The 20,816-nt window shown below is 35.7% G+C and overlaps 1 protein-coding gene across 3 annotated transcripts in view; it reads left to right on the forward strand.

Annotated features, from left to right (window-relative positions):
- The window catches only part of kremen1 (kringle containing transmembrane protein 1), a 59,220-nt gene that overhangs the window by 37,299 nt on the left and 1,105 nt on the right, over nucleotides 1-20,816 (forward strand). Inside the window, exons 3-8 of one of the 3 annotated variants that reach the window (XM_079870976.1) lie at nucleotides 941-1,032; nucleotides 15,454-15,578; nucleotides 17,132-17,285; nucleotides 17,373-17,482; nucleotides 17,592-17,814; nucleotides 19,440-19,517. In XM_079870976.1, coding sequence (XP_079727102.1) covers nucleotides 941-1,032; nucleotides 15,454-15,578; nucleotides 17,132-17,285; nucleotides 17,373-17,482; nucleotides 17,592-17,814; nucleotides 19,440-19,517 — 782 coding nt within the window. Of the gene's footprint in view, nucleotides 1-940; nucleotides 1,033-15,453; nucleotides 15,579-17,131; nucleotides 17,286-17,372; nucleotides 17,483-17,591; nucleotides 17,815-19,439; nucleotides 19,668-20,816 lie in introns of all 3 variants that reach the window. The other 2 variants (XM_079870974.1, XM_079870975.1) reach the window with 2 other exon arrangements.

Genomic DNA, 20,816 nt, shown 5'->3' on the forward strand with positions numbered 1-20,816 from the left:
CGTCAGTGTAGCTCACGTAGTCAAGTTATATTGCATTATATTTATATTTTGTCCTACACTTGCTGAAAGTTCTCTCTTTCTCAGATTTGATAGTCTGAATCATTGTGGTTCATTCAGACTGTTTATTTTAAATATCTGGTTTATTAACAATTCACTGATTCATTTGAATCATCATTTAATTGTGTTCTTGAAACTTCTTGAGACTTTTTTGAAAGTTATATTAAACTGTCTGAAAACAAAACAGGGTTCACAAACGGTCTAAATATGTTCACCATGGTCCATTTATGTATATAGTAAAGAGAATAAACTACTGTATACAGTATATAATCGCATCTTATTAATATGTCAACATTTGAACTGCTCTAAAGTTGGGGGGGGGGGGGGGGTTACATTTGTATCATTAGATATTTGAGTAAGTTGAAACCCAGTACTTACGTTTAAAAGTGTAATTCGGCAAATTCTCTCAAAAAAAATCCTGTCGTCACTGGCACGCAATCAGTTCTGGGGCAGGCAAGGCCGCAAAGTTGTATCCATCTGTTGTATCATTTATTTCATGGGAAACGAAGGACGCATTTGGAGGCCGCATTTGAAGGAGCAATCGAATTTGGACGGCCTTCGTTGCGCCGTGGTGACACAATCGGCCTTCAAATTCGCCCTTCGAAGGATGCAGCCTCTGAATTGGGACAATTCAGAATCAGTATTCAAACAAATCACTTGAATAAATGATTCAGTGATTCACTCATAAGACAAGTCATTGGTCGCCACCTACTGGTGTAACGATGATACCTGCAGAAAGACTCACTGAAATTATAACTTGTTTCTGTAGTAGATTCTACTGTAGCTATAACTAGCCTAATTCTTCAAAAGAGGAACTTGACTGTTGTTGAACTAATTTGGTTCAAGTAGTTTGCCGTTGTAAACTAGTCTCTTTCTCACACAGGAACCCAGATGGAGATGTCCGGCCATGGTGTTACATCGCAGATCTTGAGGACGGAATCTACTGGAAATACTGTGATATTCCGACCTGCCAAAGTAAGTGTTTAAAGTGAGGAAAATGACGTGCTCATTGTTGATTCAAAGTTAAAGCAGGAACCTGGCCAAAAAACTTTAAGTTCCCATCATCTGGATTATAAAACTTAAATGCAAAACCACATTTTTGGGAAGGACTCTAATTGCTCCATCAGAAATCACACTGTCCCAGCATGCACAGATACGATTGCGGTGCTTGTCATCACTTGACGTTTTTGCATTTTCCATCCAGAGAATGTACAAGAGCATCTGTGTGTTGAAAGTATGTGTTTACCTCAAAGCTATAGGGTGATTAGATTAATTATTGATGTAGCTGTATTCAGTATTATTTCATATAATCAGTGCAGACTTATCTTTCTTTCTTTCTTGTTATTAGTGAATAAGTCTTTCTGTGCTCGAGGGCATGTATGTGTGTGCATGTACATACGAGTGCAAACCCATTTTTCTGTCAGTCAGATTTGTATAATCCCACTAAGTGTGTTTTCTACTGTACTGGCAGAGAAAGAGAATGTGGGTGTGTGTGAGAGTAATCTGATATCCCCAGCTCCTCAGTTTCTTCTTACTAATCACACCCCATAAACAAGAGCTGACACACAGTATCACAGGATGGGCATGAATACAAAACTTAACAGCTGTGACAAACACCAGGAAACAATCTCAGTAGTTAGAGCCCAGTCTGAAGTTCACTTCCATTACATTTGTGTGATTCTACAGCCATATCAATCATGACAAGTAAATGTGTAAATTAAGGAGGTCAAATTAGCATGTTAATTTAGCTCAATTAATTAGAAAAAAATTAATGGATGACACTGGAGCAATTCAAGCTTAATGTACCCTGTTTTGGGGAATCTGCAGCTCCAAAGTTATATTCCATATTTAAATTGATGCAAACAAAAGTGTGGCTATAGCGGGAAAGTATATTCAGTTCAATTCAGATGTCTTATTGTTTTATGGTCCTATAGTTCATGTCTAATTTTTTTAAAGAAATTGTACTTTCCATTTATCAATATCTTGAAAAAACATCACTGTTTCTGCAAAAATTTTAATCAGCACAACTTTTTCCAACATTGATAATTAAAAGAAATGTTTCTTAATCACAAATTCAGCTTATAATGATTTCTGAAGGAAACTGAAGATTTAAGAAATTGCTACAGAAAATCAGCTTTGCCATTACAGGACGTAAAATATATCAAATATATATGTAAAATATATTAAAATAGGTAGTTATTTGAGAAATTGTATTAATATTTCACTATAGTACTGTTTTTATTGTATTTATAATGAAATACATGTAGCCTTTGTGAGCATAAGAGACTTTCAAAAACATTTAAAAAGTCTTACAGACCCCAAACTTTTGAACAGTAGTGTATTATATTTTATTTGCTTCCGTTCTTTCCATCCTAAGCTTTAGACTTTCATAAAAATCGTTCAGACTACCTTAACAGTGGCATAGGATATCGAGAGAGAGAGAGAGAGAGAGAGAGAGAGAGAGAGAGAGAGAGAGAGAGAGAGAGAGAGAGAGAGAGAGAGAGAGAGAGAGAGAGAGAGAGAATATTTAGTTAAAATCTAGTCAGGATTGTTGTTTTTTCCCCCCAATCACATCCACTCCTGGTTCTGTGCTGGTTTGTTAAGGCCTGCTTCTCAGTATTTTATAGCCCATCTCAGGGTTGTGATGCGTGACTTAAGCTTTAATTTTCCTCCATCTCCGTATTCACTGTCCAGTACAACTGCACTCACTGACCCATTTCCCAAAAGTGCCATACACACATTAATCTGTCTGGATGCCCAGTATCTCTGTGCCTGAGTGGAGCTAACAATGCCCACCCAACTAATGCCCCTCTGGGCTGAGGCTGTCTTGGACGGCAGGCAAATTTAGGACAGCTTTTGTCACAGCCAGTTGTCTTCTCTGTTAGGCTCACTGGTTTGAGTCTGGTTTACCGTAAATGTGTTTGTGTGTACCGGCTTGTAACCTATCTGGTTTTTTTTTTCATGTTCCAGATTCCCGTCAGCTCTCAGGGCATCGCCCATATCAAGTACAGTCCTCCGCATGCTCCTGTTTCGGCTTGGATATCATTAGATAGGTCTTGGGTCTTGGGTGGTGCCCTAAAGCCACGATGCCCACAATGTTTGGCAATGAAAGCAAGGTGATTTGTTGGACTTTTTAGTTCCAGGCAGTCGTTATGCTGTAAAATCAGAAAGAAGTCGGCGCAATTGTAGCATCACAATCGACACGCGTGCATGCACCCGAGGCTGTTTCCCTATTTGTTATGTGGGATGAAAGAACAGAATTTGCCCCAATCTCCATTAGGCACGCTGTCATGTGCAAAAGGACACTTATCTTTGCAGCATGTAGAGAGAGGTAGATTTTCTCCTTTGTTTGTTCTGTTTTGGTGTTTTTTTTTTTTTTGTTCTCTGAATAACAATAACCTGTTTTAGATATCTTATCATGTTAACCTTCTGCAGACTTCTTTTTACCAACCCACACACACACATAATTAAGTATTAGTTTATAATATCTAGAAAAGGTATGTAGAAAAGCCTTCCTGCATGTAACGGAGGGACTTGATGTTTATTTATATACTGTCAGCACTGATTCAAATCACTCAATCACACAAAATTAACTTTGGACAGTTATCATGTTTACTTTCACTTTTATAGTATGTGAATATTCACCATGGAGGTTTAATGCCAAATAATTGGGATGGTTAACAGTCAAGTGTGAGTCATAAGAGAACCAGCTGCATTCCTCACAAATAGGTTGTTTTCTTAAAGCGAACAACAACATTATCTGTTAAAGGTGCATTTTTTTGTCTTTTTAATCAATGGTCATGCTCAGTTTTCAGTCACAGGTGTGTGTGGGTGGGTGTGTGTGATGGTTGGCTCAGGGTGATGTTTGGATTTGCTCTTTAACCTCCTGCAATAACAGATGAGAAGATTGGTCTCAGTGCCACATTTACACTGACAGATAGGCTTGAGAATCAAATCTAATAGTAATTTAAGAAATTGAATCATTCTGGGTATGATTCCCTTTCAATTCTGATTCCATTAATTATTCTTTTTTGTACTTTTAAAGATGAAATATTTTGAAGAAAAAATGTATACAGTAGTATTTGTACACTTTTTTGATATATTTGGTCATTTTTATAAAATGCTACTTCCAAAACTCTATCTTGTCATATGAACAACCATTCAGTAACTACTCTGATTCAAATCTCACAAGCCTTACAATAAACAACACAATAGCTTTATATGTTTGATTCGGAAGGGAAATGACTCATAAGATTCATTTTTCGGGAATCAGAATACATTGTTTACATGACAACTGCTCTCTCTGGGTCAGCAGCAGCACCAACGCAGATCTGAACGTTCACTGTTGTCAAAGGAAGATCTATTGGGTGTTTAAATCGAAGTCAAGACCTTTAAACGACTAATCATGCAGCTATATGATTTTATGAATTCCATGCTTTCAATCTCATGACTGGCTAAGTAGACAGATGAAGATTGCACAAGTACGTCTGTTAAAGATCACTTCATCTGTAAAGCATCTGCTGTTTACTAACATCTGATAGACGTCTTTAAGATGTCAGTTTTACATACATTCTAAATCAGAAACATCTTAAAGACATATTCTAAACATCCATTTGACATCTGACAGGAAACGTCCTATAGACGTATTGCAGATGAGCAAACACTCTAAAAAATACATCTTCCAGATGTAAACACGCACATCAAATAGACATCTCTGTGATGTACATGTTCAATATTGTTCTTGATACAATATCTTCATTAACAAAACAAAGTACAAAGGCCAAATTGCTGTTCTTTTTCCCCACTCAACAGTCTCTCTAAATTCGCAGGGCCGCCGTACCTCATGACCCAGGGCAGGTGCAGCGGGGGTTGAGAGCTGAGATCTGTACAGCTCTTTTCACTGTTCATTCCTGTTGTTTTACTCCTCCAGCCTCTGAAAACACTTTAATTATTCTGTTTCTATTGAGAACGCCTCCTTCAAACTTTAATTAAGCATGCAGTCACTCCCTGAAGGGCATGGCGGTGAAAGGCATTGATCTCTGCCTCAATTGTGTCATAATACGGCCTCCGGCACGACTAATGCAATGTGCTCACCGCCTTGCAGATGCACGACATGGGAAAGTATGCCGTGAAGTTGCGCAGCAGTCCCCTGTTAAAGGGTCGATGGTATTGTTTGTGTTCCTTGCATGTTGTACTCCAACCCAAGATTTATACTCAAGATGTTTGGAACGACCCCGTTGACTTGTTCCTTTGATTCTCACTTTTTCTCTCTCCCAGTGTAAATCTCAGCTGCTAAATGTATGATAGCTACAAGGGTCATGGGTAAAGTGCGGCATAACGCAAACAGAAACTCAGTCAGAAACGCCTGCCTCATAAACAAAGCTACACTGTCAAATTCCCCCGAGCAGAAAATGAAAGCATATTAATAGTCTGTTTTTTGTGGAATGATCCACAACATCAACAAATTAATTTCACTCCGAAGCAGATCCAGCTGTTGTAACTGTACAAAAAAAAGTTAAACCAAAACACATGTATTCTGGGCTGGAATAAGTGTATCTGAATTAATGACAGACATTCAGATCTAAAAGCAGGAAAGAGGATGAAGGCTCTTGAATGATTTACCAACAAATCACCAAACCCCAGATGCTTAATATAGTCATTTTATAGGTGTTTTACACCAAACTGTGAAGTGCAGCACTAAAACTAGATAATTGCTAGAGGTTAAAAACCCTCCTCTACCCAAACTGCACTGCGTGTCCCTGAATTGCTGTCCATAAAGACAGAAAGTGGAAATGTTTTAAATAAATGTTTCATTTACAAAATATTTTTACTAAATTCATTTTATGTTAAGTTTTTAATTTCATTTCATTATTTTTATTCATCTCTTTAATGGTCACTATTATTTTATTTCTGTCATCAAGCATCCAGCTCCCTAAATATCAGTATCAATATTGGCTATTAACTCTTTCCTCACCAGCGTTTTAAAAAAAAGTTGCCAGCCACCACCATTTTGTTGTATGAATATCTGAACATGCAATCTATCAAAAGAAAGAACAGACCCTCTACTTTTAAACAATAATAGCTTCATGCTTACTTTCTTTTATCAACACTTGAATGTGGGTTTCATTAAAAAAAGCAAAAAGTTGAGAAAATCACATTTTTGTCAAAGTCTACATCCAGATCGGATTCAGAACGATGATCAAAACATACAGTACTACATGGAGTAGATCGAGTCCATCAACACCCCCAAAACATTTAATTCAGTAAAAGTTTAATGATGTTTAATGTTGATGATCCCGTTATTTTACATATGCATCTGCTTACATATATGCTACCGCTTGTTTCAGCTTCTTCTTCGCATGCGTTTTGATCAGGAGATTCAATACTCTTTCAGAAGATGTGTAATAGCTTAAAACACAGAGAGCTGGAAAATTCCGTCAATGGCTAGGAAGCGTTGTCTCACAAATGACGAAAATTTCCGTCAATGGCGGGGAAAGTGTAAAAAAAAAAAAAAAAAAAAAAAAAAAAAACGTTCAGTCAACCACTAGTTAAACTCCCACTAACAAACCACTAGTTAGATGAAATGTGCTAGAAGTTCTTGTTATTGTGAGCAGTTTCACTGTTCTATATGATTTGTATCTGCCCACATGCATGAGCATAATAAAAAAAATTGGGCATTCTAAGAGATTTTGATTAATGCATTGATACTGTCAGCCCACCAGTAACATTAAAGCATCAAGCAAAAGGAACGCCTACTCCCACCAACAATACAGCAACTAAATGACCTCCACTAATAAAATTCCTGTCAGTGTGAGCGGCCCTTGAGAGCTCTAGGTGTTGACCGTAGATGTGTTAATGAATTTGTGCTGCAACAGCTAGAGGAATAGGCTACGTCTGTGGAATAAACCTGTTGATGTGGTGGGAGGTAGTTCTATGTGTGGGTTTGTGTATATGGACTTCACAAAATTAGAATGTTAATATAGTTTTCTAATCTGTTTGGGCTTTATTATTTCAGAAAGGTAACACGCTGTGAGATGACGCTCACAATAAGATGCCTGTGGAAAAAGATAAATCACACACGCTATATACTTCTCTCTGAGATCTTATCATCATTTTTATTAGTATATTGTATTATTTTATTTGTTGTGGCCCATTTTTAGCTTTTTTTATTTACTTTCACATTAATGATTTCAGAGTGCACTATCCATAAACCACAATAGAATCTGTTTACTCACTTTCCAAACTGTGCAACAAAAAATCTGATTTTTTGTTTGTTTGTACTGATCACTCTCAAAAATTGAGCTTCAAAATGGAAAGTCTCATAAAAGTACTCTGCACAAGTTCTGCAACCATATGAGCTTTGTATGATGAGCAGATTGAAACTGTAAGTCTTTATTTACTGTATACCAGGAGAAGTAGTGATTCATAATGAGTGAATCATACATCTGATTTAGATTCGTTTTAAAGAATCAGTTCACAAAACTGGCCTAAATGATATATTAATAAATCAGATTTGGAATATAATAAGTTTTGGGTCTATAATGTTTATTTATTTATTTATTAGATAGTGGTTTCTTATTGCAGACCAAGGCAGCATTTATCAAAAATACTGTAAAACAGTAATAGTGTGAATTATTGAACTGTTTTCTATTTTTTTTTTTTTTTTTCTATTTTAAAATGTAATTACTCCAGTCTTCAGTGTCACATGAACCTCCAGATTTGTATATATTTATTTATTTGAAACTGTGATTTTTTTTTTTCTGGATTATTTGATGAATATGAAGTTCAAAAGAGTAGCATTTATTTGTGACAGTAAATTTTTGTAACATTTTAAATGTCTTTACTGTCACTTTTGGTCATTTTAATCCATCCTAGCAGAATAAAAGTAGGCCTATTCATTTCTTTCATAGAAAAAAAAAACATTTCTGAATGGTAGTGTATAAAGTACCCTACCATAAACGTATCATAAAAGTCATAACATTTATGATACTATTCATTGTTACTACATGAAAAAGAGCGAGCGGCGCATTATTAAAATTTCTATAGAAGACCTAGAGTCATACAGGTTTTGAACAACATGGTGAATAAATGATGACAGAATTTAAATTTTTGGATGAACTATCCCCTTTAAACATTCAGAAAGACAGACTGTCTTATTAGCAATAACAAAACGTCTTTTTATTATTTCACCCCCTCTCCTCAAGTGTATCTCGGCTCTCAACTAAAAGTGTTCCTGGCAGAGTCTGCAGGGTGTGGCACAGAAACTTATGAATGTATTTTGGAAAAAAGAAACACCCACAATCCTCTGCAAAAAGAAAGAAGAAAAAACGCACCGCAGATGTCATCTGAATTTATGTCTGTAATTACCTTATTTTAATAACACACAGAGAGAGAGAATGAAAGAGGGAAAGAGAGAGGCCCTCTCAGACACGCTTATCCGCTGTTTCTGCCAAATGCATTTGCCAAGATCTGCAGTGTTTGATGTTGTTGTGTTTGTTATCTGGGTGTTTCTTTCCTTCTTCCTTTTGTCAGTCTCTCTCTCTCTCTCTCTCTCTCTCTCTCTCTCTCTCTCTCTCTCTCTCTCTCTCTCTCTCTCCCTCCTTTTGAATGCTATTATGTCCGCCTCTCTGCTTCAGCGGACTTGTGACACGTCTTTCACTCTTGCGTCACCCCCATCAAGCCCTGCAATAATGAAAATCTGAATTGTGAAAAGCACGGATGACTCCCCACAGCTGAGATATGATGTGCAATATAAGGCCTGATACCATCGTTTCTGCTCTGAACAATATCGGCGGTTTTAGTGAGCTTAAGAGAATAACAGTGGTATTTACTGTCGCTGTAGAGTTTTTGAAGATGAGAGTGGAACTGTCTCTCTTCAGAAGAGGGTTATTGGGGGTAATTCATGGGTGGCCTTGTGATTAAGGATCAGGGTTGAAATTGGAAAAGTTATCGTACATGCACTGCAAGTTACACGTGGTTGCAAAGGAGGACAGGCTGACTACTTCAACATTTCTGAGATATTGGGCCATTTAAGTCAACATAAGTGTTGTTTTAGTACACTCAAAAAAACGTTTTAAGCCTTTTTTTGAACATTTACTCATTTCAATTAATATTTTCAATTAAAATTTAATTGAATAATCTGTAGGTATTTTAATTGAATAATGTATTATTTTTTGAGTGTATTATTTAGATGCTATTATATTAAATAATATTTATGAATATTTTGAATTTTATTGTTTATATTTTTATTAGGGCTGTCAAACGATTAATCGTGATTAATCGCATCCAAAATAAAAGTTTGTTTTTACATAATATATGTGTGTACGGTGTATAATTATTTTCTATATATAAATACACACACATGCATGTATATATTTAAGAAATATTTGCATGTATATATTGTGTATATATATTTATATTACATATAATTTATATTATATATAAATATTTTATATATAAATAACACATTTTTCTTAAATATATATGCATGTGTGTGTATTTATATATAGAAAATAATTATACTCCATACACACACATATATTATGTAAACACAAACTTTTATTTTGGATGCGATTAATCGCGATTAATCGTTTGACAGCCCTAATTTTTATTTAAATTTTTGTTTAAGTTTGAGTAATTTTGTGTGCTTTTGTCATATTATTTTTTTGACAGTTCTATCTAGCTTTTTATTTATTTTTATTTAAATTTTTGTACTTTTTAATAAACTTATTTTATTTCAGTCATTTTTCATTTCTTATTTTTGTTTACATTTTTTAAGTTTAAGGTTTTCATCTAATATTTATATTTTATTTTATTTCAACATTATTTCAATTTACGAAAACAATTTTTAAAAGTTTCAGTTAACAATAACCACTCTTTATCAAAATGAAATCAAAATTGACCTCATTTGCTTTTTTTGTAACATTTCAGCGTGGTGGCGAAGATATGCTTATTAATTAATCATTATTAAGCAAATTATGTTAATTCATAGATGATACACATTGTCTTCTTTAGCTGTTGCGTCATATCTTGCACCTTGATCTGCATCTACTGTAGCTGGTCTCGCATAGACAGACCTTCAGACTGACAGCAGAAGGTCTGGACTCCATCGCAGCTTTCATTGGCCAAGGACCGCCCATAGGCGGTCTGACTGACATGTAAAGCAACCAATCACAGTTTGTTTTGTTCCGCGTCATGTTTATGGGCGTGAAAATGTAACGTTGATGTCCTTACAATAACAGACCTGTGTGTAAAACTCTTGGACTTATTTTAAAGAGTCTTATTAAGAGCTCTCATAGAAAGAGTGCTCATTGTCACAGTTGTAAACATGATGGCTTCCTTTTTCCATGAGGGGGCTTGGCGTCGCAGCATCTTTGTTTCCAGGCGGATCATTAAAGAACAAGTCACACACGTCTCCCAGAAATCCTGTAGAATTCAACCAATCAGAAGACAACTTCGAAACTTCTGAGGTGTTTCCAATTTTGTGTGCGTGACGTCTGAGGCTGAGACTAGCATCTAGCTAACTTTGAGTCTTGTGAATGTTCTCTGAATGTTCCGAAACAAGTAGTAACATTTAAAAAAAAGTTAGATCAACGTCCAACTAAAAAACATTCCATGAGTGATGTATGAATAATGTTTTTGTGCTGATGTTTTGAGAACATTATTAAAAACCAGATAACTTTTAACTAACATTCTACAGTATTAATGTTACTGGAAGAAGGTTTGTTAGTAACTTTTAGAGACCCTTGCCGGAACTTTAGCCAAAGTTCTGAGAACGTTCTGTAATGAGGTTTGTTGATTAGGGAAGAAGGAGGCAGGAACCGACGAATGTTTAAACACTTTAATATCAAAATAAACAAACACAAAAACGAAGGTAAAAGCGGCAGCCCCTCAGGGACGACTGCCACCACGTATAAACATAACATAAATAGTCCAGGCCTGGTCTTCTCTCATCCTTCACTGTCGTCGCTCCTCCTTTTATCAATCCGGAGCTCCTCCGTGAGATACTCGAGACCGGTGTGGCGTGCAGGTTCACACGTTCCTTGTTAGTTGGGGTAGCAGCTGGGTCTATGCTGACTCTGCGCTCGCAAAAACATAAAGGCTGCACTTGAGTTTTTCCAATAATCTGACAATCCCTTATTAGAGAATTTACATAGGAAAAATACATTTTTATTGAATTTTTAAATAATTAATCACACTAAATTAGTATTAGCTTTACAGCTCTACTTGCAATATGAAAAGGTCACTGCCATTTTTAGAATGTGTTTTTCAAACTGTTACGATCTATGCCTGTGAGCTGTACATCAGGGTGAAGCGAGTTTTCTTCTTTCTTTTGTCATTAGCAGATAGTTTTCCTCTAAAGTGATTTACTGTGAACTAACTCATGTCATCTTGCTCAAGGGCACACTTGTAAATGTCATCAGAGTTCCTTGGCTGCCCCTAACGCCAATCAAACCAGCAATCTTAAAAAAAAAAACACTGAGATATTTCATCATGGGCCTGCGTAGTATCAAATATCACTGTGTGTTTTTGTGAGGCATTTAATAATTTTATGTATTTCAGCAGTGGAACCAGCCACATTCCCAACTGCGTTTAATTTAAGACTCCAGTTCTTTCCATGTTGAGATGCAGATGCAGGCCTGTAAAATATAGACGTGTGTGTGTGTGTGCATGCGTTGCATCTTTCCATTGTGAAAGTGTGTGTTTCCTGAAAGCCGTATCTGGATGCGAGCCAGTCTAAACGAGGCACATTAGCACACGTAATGCCATTGCGTTCGCCAGCCAAGCGCCTTATAAAATCTTCAAATTCCACTCTACACTTTGAAGTCGATTGTATTACTTTTAAAGCATGGATATTCGCAGTTGTTGCCCATGTTCAGCACATCTTAACTGCATGAGGTACGTTCTGCAAATCTCTTTTGAAGTTTTCTGAGGTAAGTTAACTAAAAAAACATGGCGTTGCCTAAAACAGCAGCTGTGTCGGTGAAAGAGATGAGTCCTTTTTTGTGCAGGGGGAAGCAAACCCAGTGCGTGATGAGAGGTAAAGGACAGATAAATTGATGGTGAAGTACAATCACTCTGTCAGAAGCAGAAGACCTGCGGTCTTTAATCTTGCATGAGCCCTGGAGAGCAGAATGCCCTGCTTTCAAGTTCAGAGCTATTGCCATTGAAGTGGCAAAGGAACGGCCAAGAGAAATACTCTCTTTTTCCCCCTCTTCTCTAGGCATCCGAGAGTGAAAAATGAGTTTCTGTTCTCTGTAAAAGCATATCAGTGTAATTAAGGCTTTTGTCCTCTATCTAACGATCATAATTACATGCAGTCTTCCATTTAATTTCCACCCAGAAATTCCTCGCTGGCAGCGATGGATCATCTTCAGATCCAGTCCACTAGAACAGGCCCGTGTTTGACTCAACACCGCTCATGTGGATATTGTTCCAGATTTATGAGGGGGAGGAACACGCTGCACTGCAGTTTGTGGTGGTTTTTTACACTCTGATTAATAAGAGGAACAGACTGTGGATTATATTGTACATGTCTGTGTTTAGACAAGCATGAAAGTTGTAGGGTTTGCACAGTCTTTGTCTGTTCAACTCTACTTAGTCTTTAGCTAACATTTATGTTATGGTCATTTTGAATATTATATTTGCATACAAAGGAAAACAAATTTTTTTTGTTTCTCTTATGAAATAAGAGCCTAATTAATCTTTATTGAAAGGGCAAATTTTGTATTATGCGACACAATCCGTCAAATAGAACATATTAGATGTTTAATACTCCCTCCACAATTGACCCAGACCGTTTAAGGAAACTACGATGCAAAAAAGAAACGGCATATGTCATAATTTTATTAATGATGTCACAATGGCATTAATCAGTACATTACTTTTTTGAAACTTTTGAAAAACGATACCGTTATCGTCTCCTTGTAAACTACAAAAACTCGTGAAAACGGTGATGTCATGCGCGTGACATCGCAAGATAGTGTAAAATGTTAGTGTTTTTGGATCAAGATCACTTTTTTTTTTTTATAAAAGTTTATAATATTTCCTCCTTAAATTGTGTATTTATTAGTTGACATTGCCTTTAATAATGACTTTGTTTGTTTATTTTCAGCAAACCCACTCGAGATCTATTTATATGGAGATTAATTTTACTGTCACAATCTGTTGTAGTAGTTAATCTGTGTGTGTGTGTGTGTGTTTTGACTGACTGCATAAACTTCATTATCAAACTTTTCCTGCTGTAATTTCACTGTTCATCAAACAGCATGAAATATTTCAGTAAAACACTTTCACACAGATACAGAAACAGAATGTGTGTGTGTGTGTGTGTGTGTGTGTGTGTGTGTGTGTGTGTGTGTGTGTGTGTGTGTGTGTGTGTGTGTGTGTGTGTGTGTGTGTGTGTGTGTGTGTGCGTGTGTGTGTGTGTGTGGCCTGAGTTAGCCCCAACGTGTATCCCTTTGAAAACAAAACTTTTCATTGTATCCAGCGAGCGGAACAAGGCCTGTGCAAGTGCTGACTTGAGCTGAGATGTGTTCTTGAAGAGTTCTGGAGTGTCTGAGAGGGTTTTTTTTTTTATCCTTATCACCAGTCTGCAATCAAACCTTTCACTATTTAACCTACTCTGTCATCTAAATGGTTCTTTAAAACTCTTCAGATAGAACAGATACACTTACGTTCACACAAACAAATCCCAATCATCCATTCCTTTCTTGCATAAAAGGCATGTAACTTTATGTGTGTGCTGAATTCCTCTGTATGGTTGCTGGGTGCTCTGAATGGTTTTAGCACATTGCTATGAAGTTGCTAGGTTTTTTGTGGCTGGTTGCTATAAGGGATGGCCGATAAACAACATCACATTGAGATTGCGATGAAATTTACATCGATGACGATAATAAGCTCTGGATATGGATTAATCTAACAGCCAACCATGCAACAGAAATAGCAGAAAGTTATTTTTCCGCGTGTCTCTGTGAATGAGCAGCACGGTTTTGTCTGATAACAAACTCACACAGGTGACGCTCATGGTGTTTTAAGCATCTGCCGTCTCAATATATGAGGACATGAACACATGAACTTCATCTCCAGAGCTGCTTTGAGAGTCTCTTCACAGGCTTTTCACCGTTTCATTCAAGAAAATTAAACAAAAACAAAAAGGTCTTCACGACAAACTGTCAAAATAAAAGTTCGGTTTAACTTTAAGAAATTATGACAGAAATATATCACTACTGTATACTAAAATGTACTTCTAAAAGTATTAATAATAACATTTTTATTTCATACAACCAATATATTTTTTCTTTCATATTTTTTGTTGTTGTTGTAAATTAATTGTTATATTTTCATTTGATTACATTTTAAAAGCTTGAAAATAAATTCAATTGTTAAAGTTTATATAAACGTCCCCATTCACTGATCAGTTTTGAGTATCCAGATGATATAATCAATATAATCAGATATAATCTCCTATCTTGTGGAGCACTCTCTGAGTATGCATTCATTAGTCATTTTAACTGTTGGAAACGGAACGTAAAAGTGGACCTCAAAGATTTCGTATCCTCTTTGCGCCCTCTATAGGCCATGATCAGTGACTATAGTCGACATCAAGCTTAAAGCGTCATGGCAGGGCATTAAAGTTGACTTTGGCATGGCAGGGCATTAAAGTCTGTGCCTAGAACAAACAAGTTTACATTTATTCTCAAGGTCTGACAAATATGTGGAAAGCATTTCCTTTCCCATTAATGGTATATGAATATCATCATGATAAATATCGATAATGCATGAAATGGAAAAAAAACAATGTGATAATATTTTGCCCTAGTTGCTCTCCTTGCACTCCCAGCCCCAAGTTTTTCCATGCCAAAAAAAAAAACACCTACCAAAAATGGCCTAAACTGAACTCGTTGGTTTAAGATGGTCTTCAGTGGGTTGGCGAGCTGATTTATAGTTGTTTCATGTAGATAATAGCACACACACTTAATGGCACCGACATGGACTTTCAGACATTTTCTCTCTGTCTCTCTTTTTCTTTCTGACCTCTGTGTTCTCTCACCCTGAGATCTCATTCAGTTTATAATTAACAAACCCCCCAGAATCCATCTGTGCATTCCCTTAGGATGAGGTTTAGTCACATACGGCACTCTTCGTTCTCACACTGTTTGGGCCATGAGTGCTGTTTTAATCATAGTTCATAAAACACCTCAGTCTTTAAGACACGCTTCCAGACGATTTACCGGCAGAAGGAAGTTAATGATTTGCAAGTGTGTCTGTTATTGCATTTAATAGTGGCTGATGTTTCTAAATTTCTACATGGGCATAAGGCTTTAATATGGCCATGTCATGTTTTCCAGTGATTTTTTTAAATATATTTGCATTTTTTGTCTCTTTCTCTTTCAGTGCCTGGTAATCTGGGCTGTTTTAAGGACAGCGGCGATCCAACACCTCTATCCGGAGGCTACCAGACCTCCAACAAACTCACCATTCAGAACTGCATCAGCTTCTGCCGCAACCAAAGATACAAGGTACCAATTTCACTATGGGACATGCATAAAATAGAAAGCACATTAATATACAGGTGCTGGTCATAAAATTAGAATATCATCAAAAAGTTGATTTATTTCAAGAATTCAACTTAACAGGTGAAACTAATATATTATATAGACTCATTACATGAAAAGTGAGATATTTCAAGCCTTTATTTGTTATAATTTTGATGATTATGGCTTACAGCTTATGAAACCCACGAAATCAAAATCCCAGAAAGTTAGAATATTACATGAAATCACACAGTAATTACACAGTAATACCATGGTCATTGAACCAGGTTTTGGTTCTTTTGGCAGTGTGGGCAGGTGCAAATCCTGCTGGAAAATGAAGGAAGCATGAAGTGCTCTGAAAATGTCCTGGTAGACGGCTGTGTTGACTCTGGATTTAATAAAGCACAGTGGACCAAAGTCCTCTTTTCTGATGAGAGCAAATTTTGCATCTCATTTGGAAACCAAGGTCCCAGAGTCTGGAGGAAGAATGGAGAGGCACACAATCCAAGATGCTTGAAGTCCAGTGTGAAGTTTCCACAGTCTGTGTTGGTTTGGGGAGCCATGTCATCGGCTGGTGTTGGTCCACTGTGCTGTCCACTCAACGCAGCCGTCTACCAGGACATTTTCAGTGCACTTCGTGCTTCCTTCAGCAGACAAGCTTTATGGAGATGCTGACTTCATTTTCCAGCAGGATTTGCACCTGCCCACACTGCCAAAATAACCAAAACCTGGTTCAATGACCATGGTATTACTGTGTAATTACTGTGTGATTTCATGTAATAAGTTGAATTCTTGAAATAAATCAACTTTTTGATGATATTCTAATTTTATGACCAGCATCTGTATATTAATGTGTGGTCACGTGTACATATATTGGTTCCTTCACAAAAGCAATGAATGTGGCTTGTCCAGGCAGATTTTATAGCTAAAATTATGTTTTTTTTTATATATAAAACACGTTACCTCTTTATGGACGAATCTTACAAACAAGAATAGGTCACTTTTCATCCCAAAATCAGAACCAGAAATTTTATTTAGCATAAAGTTTAAATGTATGCTAGCTAAATGTGTGTATATATATATATATATATATATATATATATATATATATATATATATATATATATATATATATATATATATATATATATATATATATATATATATATATATATATATATAGTACAAATGTACAGTATAGTAGTACATCCAATATTGCTACCCAATTATATAAATACTATAGCCAATTATATATATATATATATATGTATATATACATACTTAAAATATACTTAAAATTGCTTACATGACCTTTTCTATACAATTGTGATTTTAGTCAATTTTTCCACAGTTAATGACTCAGCAAAAAGAAGAAAAAAAAGAATCAATATTTGTCCAAGATGTAATCATGTGCATCTGCTTGTGTGGGATGAAATCAATAATATATATTGTATTTTGCTTACTTTTTCTGATTGCCTGCACGCTTGGATTGTCCAGGCATGAGAGAATTATGATAATTTGTGAATCCTTTTTTTCAGCTCGCCGGTATGGAATCCGGCTATGCTTGTTTCTGTGGCAACGACCTTGATTATCATCGTCACGGTGATGCTCCGAGCACAGAGTGTAACCATGTGTGTTTTGGAGACCACACCCAGCCATGTGGAGGCGACGGACGTGTCATAGTCTTCGACAGTAAGTTTTCATAGTCTAATTACCTGTGCAAATGACGCGGACTAGCAAGTTAAGGAAAAAACTGAAGCTGTCACTTTACTCCTATAGCAAAAGTAGGCGCTTGTGGAGGAAACTACACATCGCCCTCTGCAGTAATCTACTCTCCTGACTTCCCAGACAAATACAGACCTGGCAGGGTCTGCTACTGGACCATTCAGGTATAATCTTTTAATTTCCTAATGGAGAGAGAGCCTGCTAGAGCCAAAACACATTATATGTATCTGGCATACTGACAGCTGTCTTATCTTTGTCATGTTGCTCTTCCAGGTTCCAGGTGCTTCCGTCCTTCTGTTCAACTTTACTTTCTTCAATATCGTGGACCAGACTGATATGGTGGAACTGCTGGATGGAAACTCCAATCGGGTGGTGGCACGATTCGATGGCCGCAATCCACCGCGGGACATCGTGAACATCACTGCAGACTTTGTCATTTTGTATTTTTTCTCAGATAGGACAAATGAGGCACAGGGATTTTCTGTTCTTTATCACGGTGAGGATTTCTTTTGATTTATATTTGGAAACATTTGACTGTCCACTTTTATATATGGTCATATCACTGCAAATGTTACAAAAAAAGTGTGTGAAATTGAAATCTACATATATATATTCTAAAAGTTTGGAGTCAGTAAGATTTTTTTAAATGTTTTTTTTCTTTTTCATCGGTAACACTTTACAATAAGGTTTCATTAATTAACATGAACTAAGAATGAACAATACTTCTACAGAATTTATTATTTTTAGTTAATGTTAATTTCGACATTTAATAATACATTATTAAAATCAAATGTTGTATTTGTTAACATTAGTTAATGCACTGTGAACTAACATGAACACACAATGAACGACTAACATTAACAAAGATTTATAAATACTGTAATAAATGTGTTGCTCATTGTTAGTTCATGTTAGTTAATACATTAACTAATGTTAATAAATGATCCTTATTGTAAAGTGTTACCTTTTTATCAATACTTCTATTCAGCAAATGCATTAAATTGATCAAAAATAACAGTAAAGACATTTATAATGTTACAAAAGATTTCTATTTCAAATAAATGCTGTTCTTTTCACTTTCTACATTTTTTTTTTTACAAAATATATCACAGTTTTCACAACTAGCACAAATAGTTTTCAATAGCTATGCATCAGCATATTAGAATTATTTCTGAAGGATCATGTGACTCTGAAGACTGGAAAAAATATGCTGAAAATTCAGCTTTGACGTCACAGGAATAAATGACTTAATATATTTAAATATATTTTATTTTAATATATTGTTAAAAAATACACACATGCACACACACAAACACACACATATATTCTATTTTTTACCTTTACAACTGATTTGAAAGAATTTTTCTCAATATTACTGCTTTTACTGTATTTTTGATCAAATAAATGCAGCTTTAGTGAGCATTAGAGACTTAAATAAAATATAAAAATAAAATAAAAAAACATTTAAAAGAACTTACTGAGTCAAACTTTTGATTAGTGTATTTTGTTGAATTTGACGACACAGAAAGCCTCTACTCAAAGCTAAGAGACACAAACTAAAACCAACATAACTCTAAAATCATGCATCATATGATGTTACTAAACACACTCTGCTGTTTTTATGAGTTTAAAATGGTAATATGAAAAGAAAGAAATAGAAGCCAAATATGTGTAAGCAGCACTCTCTGGATGCTTTTTTGTCATATCTATACAATTTTCAGACACGCTGTCACTTTCTGTTGTGTTGTTTTGGGAGGCAGAGTTCAATAACCACAATCTGAGGAAGAATAAAAGGGAGTGGGAAGTATGAAATGGAAAAAGGTTTTTCTGAAAGAAAAGGTCAAGAAGCAAATTGGCTTTCACTATTCACAGAGCCCTTTTCCCCTGCAGGCAGAGTTTGATTCAAACACCACATACTGCGTTTATATCTGCGTCTACAACGCTGAATGAGAGACGTGATGTTTTTTTTGAAAGAGCTTTGAAATCTCTCTCCGTGATGTCCGGGGGGACGTCAATAGAAACGTTATGAATTTTAATCAGATGATCAGCATATCTTAACAAGGAATTTTTGGGTTCTGTTTGTGTTTCATTGGCTGATTACCACATATGAACTCCCCACAGCTTTAAGCAATCAAGGAGTCAGACCTGTGGAAGAGGATGACGATGGTGACGAAGAGGACACCAGTACAGTGCGGCCTGGTACGGGAAGCACTACAGCAAAATCAAATACCAGTCAGAGTGGAAAATCCTCGCTCCTGTACTCACATCAATCACATGTAATCACATCAAGTCCTGCAAACATGCCAGGTCAGTGGCCTGGACCGGGCCGGACCACAGGCCACAGCACCAGTATGTGTCCAGTTCTCTTCATTTTGCTTCAGATCTGCTACTTTCCTCACTTTTTTATACTAAATATAAAAAAAATATAGCCTGATAGCCTGGTGAGATTACGTAACAATTTAGTTGCATACTGTATTAAACAACAACAACAAAAAACCTTACCCTTACTAAGGTTTACCATGGTAACTATACTTTCTGTCCAAATGCCTAAAAATTATATCCCTGTACTTTTCAGATTCATTATATATCTTGATATTTATGCATTTGCTCAGTTATTTGTTTGCAAGTATACTGGACATTTATTTAATAAACAAATCTAGTTAAAAAATATATATATTTACAATTTTTGATTTATATACTCCAATATTACCATACATAATAATACAAAGCACTAATAATAACAAGAAATGTTACTTGAGCACCAAATCAGCATATTTGAATGATTTCTGAAGGATCATGTGACACTGAAGACTGGAGCAATGATGCTGAAAATTCAGCTTTGACATCACAGGAATAAATTACATTTTAAAATATATTCAAATAGAAAACAGTAATTTTTAAATTGTAATAATATTTCACAATATTGCTGTTTTACTGTATTTTAAATCAAATAAATTGTGAACGTGAGACTTTTAAGCTTTTCAACGGTAGAATTTATTGGATTAAATCTTTTTTGAAGTGTATATGCCACAGAGCAACTTCTGAAAACATTTTTGCTATTAAAGTTTAAATCAGCAATGCTTTTAAACATATTAAAGATAACAAAACTAGTCTAATAACACAGTCTTTAGGGAACCTACTGGCCATGTAAATTCCCCTGTGAAACACATGAGATCACATGTGAAACACATGTTGAACACATGAAATTAATCTGGTTTTTCCATAAGGGGTATATTGAATATTAATAACTACATTTAGTGTTACCAGAATATACTGTGGTAACATTAGCTACGACTGTTAAAAGATCAATTTTTTTTTTAAAAAAGACTGAAAGCTTCCTTGGGAGATCCCACATTAATACATTATGATTTTACAGTCTTAACTTTACTGTAATGTTGGAGCTGCCAAAATGGCTATCATGTTAATTTATTCATTTTGTTAGTTTTCAAATATTTGCTGTTAGCTCTGTGCTTTCTAAAGCTAGTCACTCTTTATACT

This window comes from Squalius cephalus (assembly GCF_949319135.1).
Source record: "Squalius cephalus genome assembly, chromosome: 5".
Classification (NCBI taxonomy): Eukaryota; Metazoa; Chordata; class Actinopteri; order Cypriniformes; family Leuciscidae; genus Squalius; species Squalius cephalus.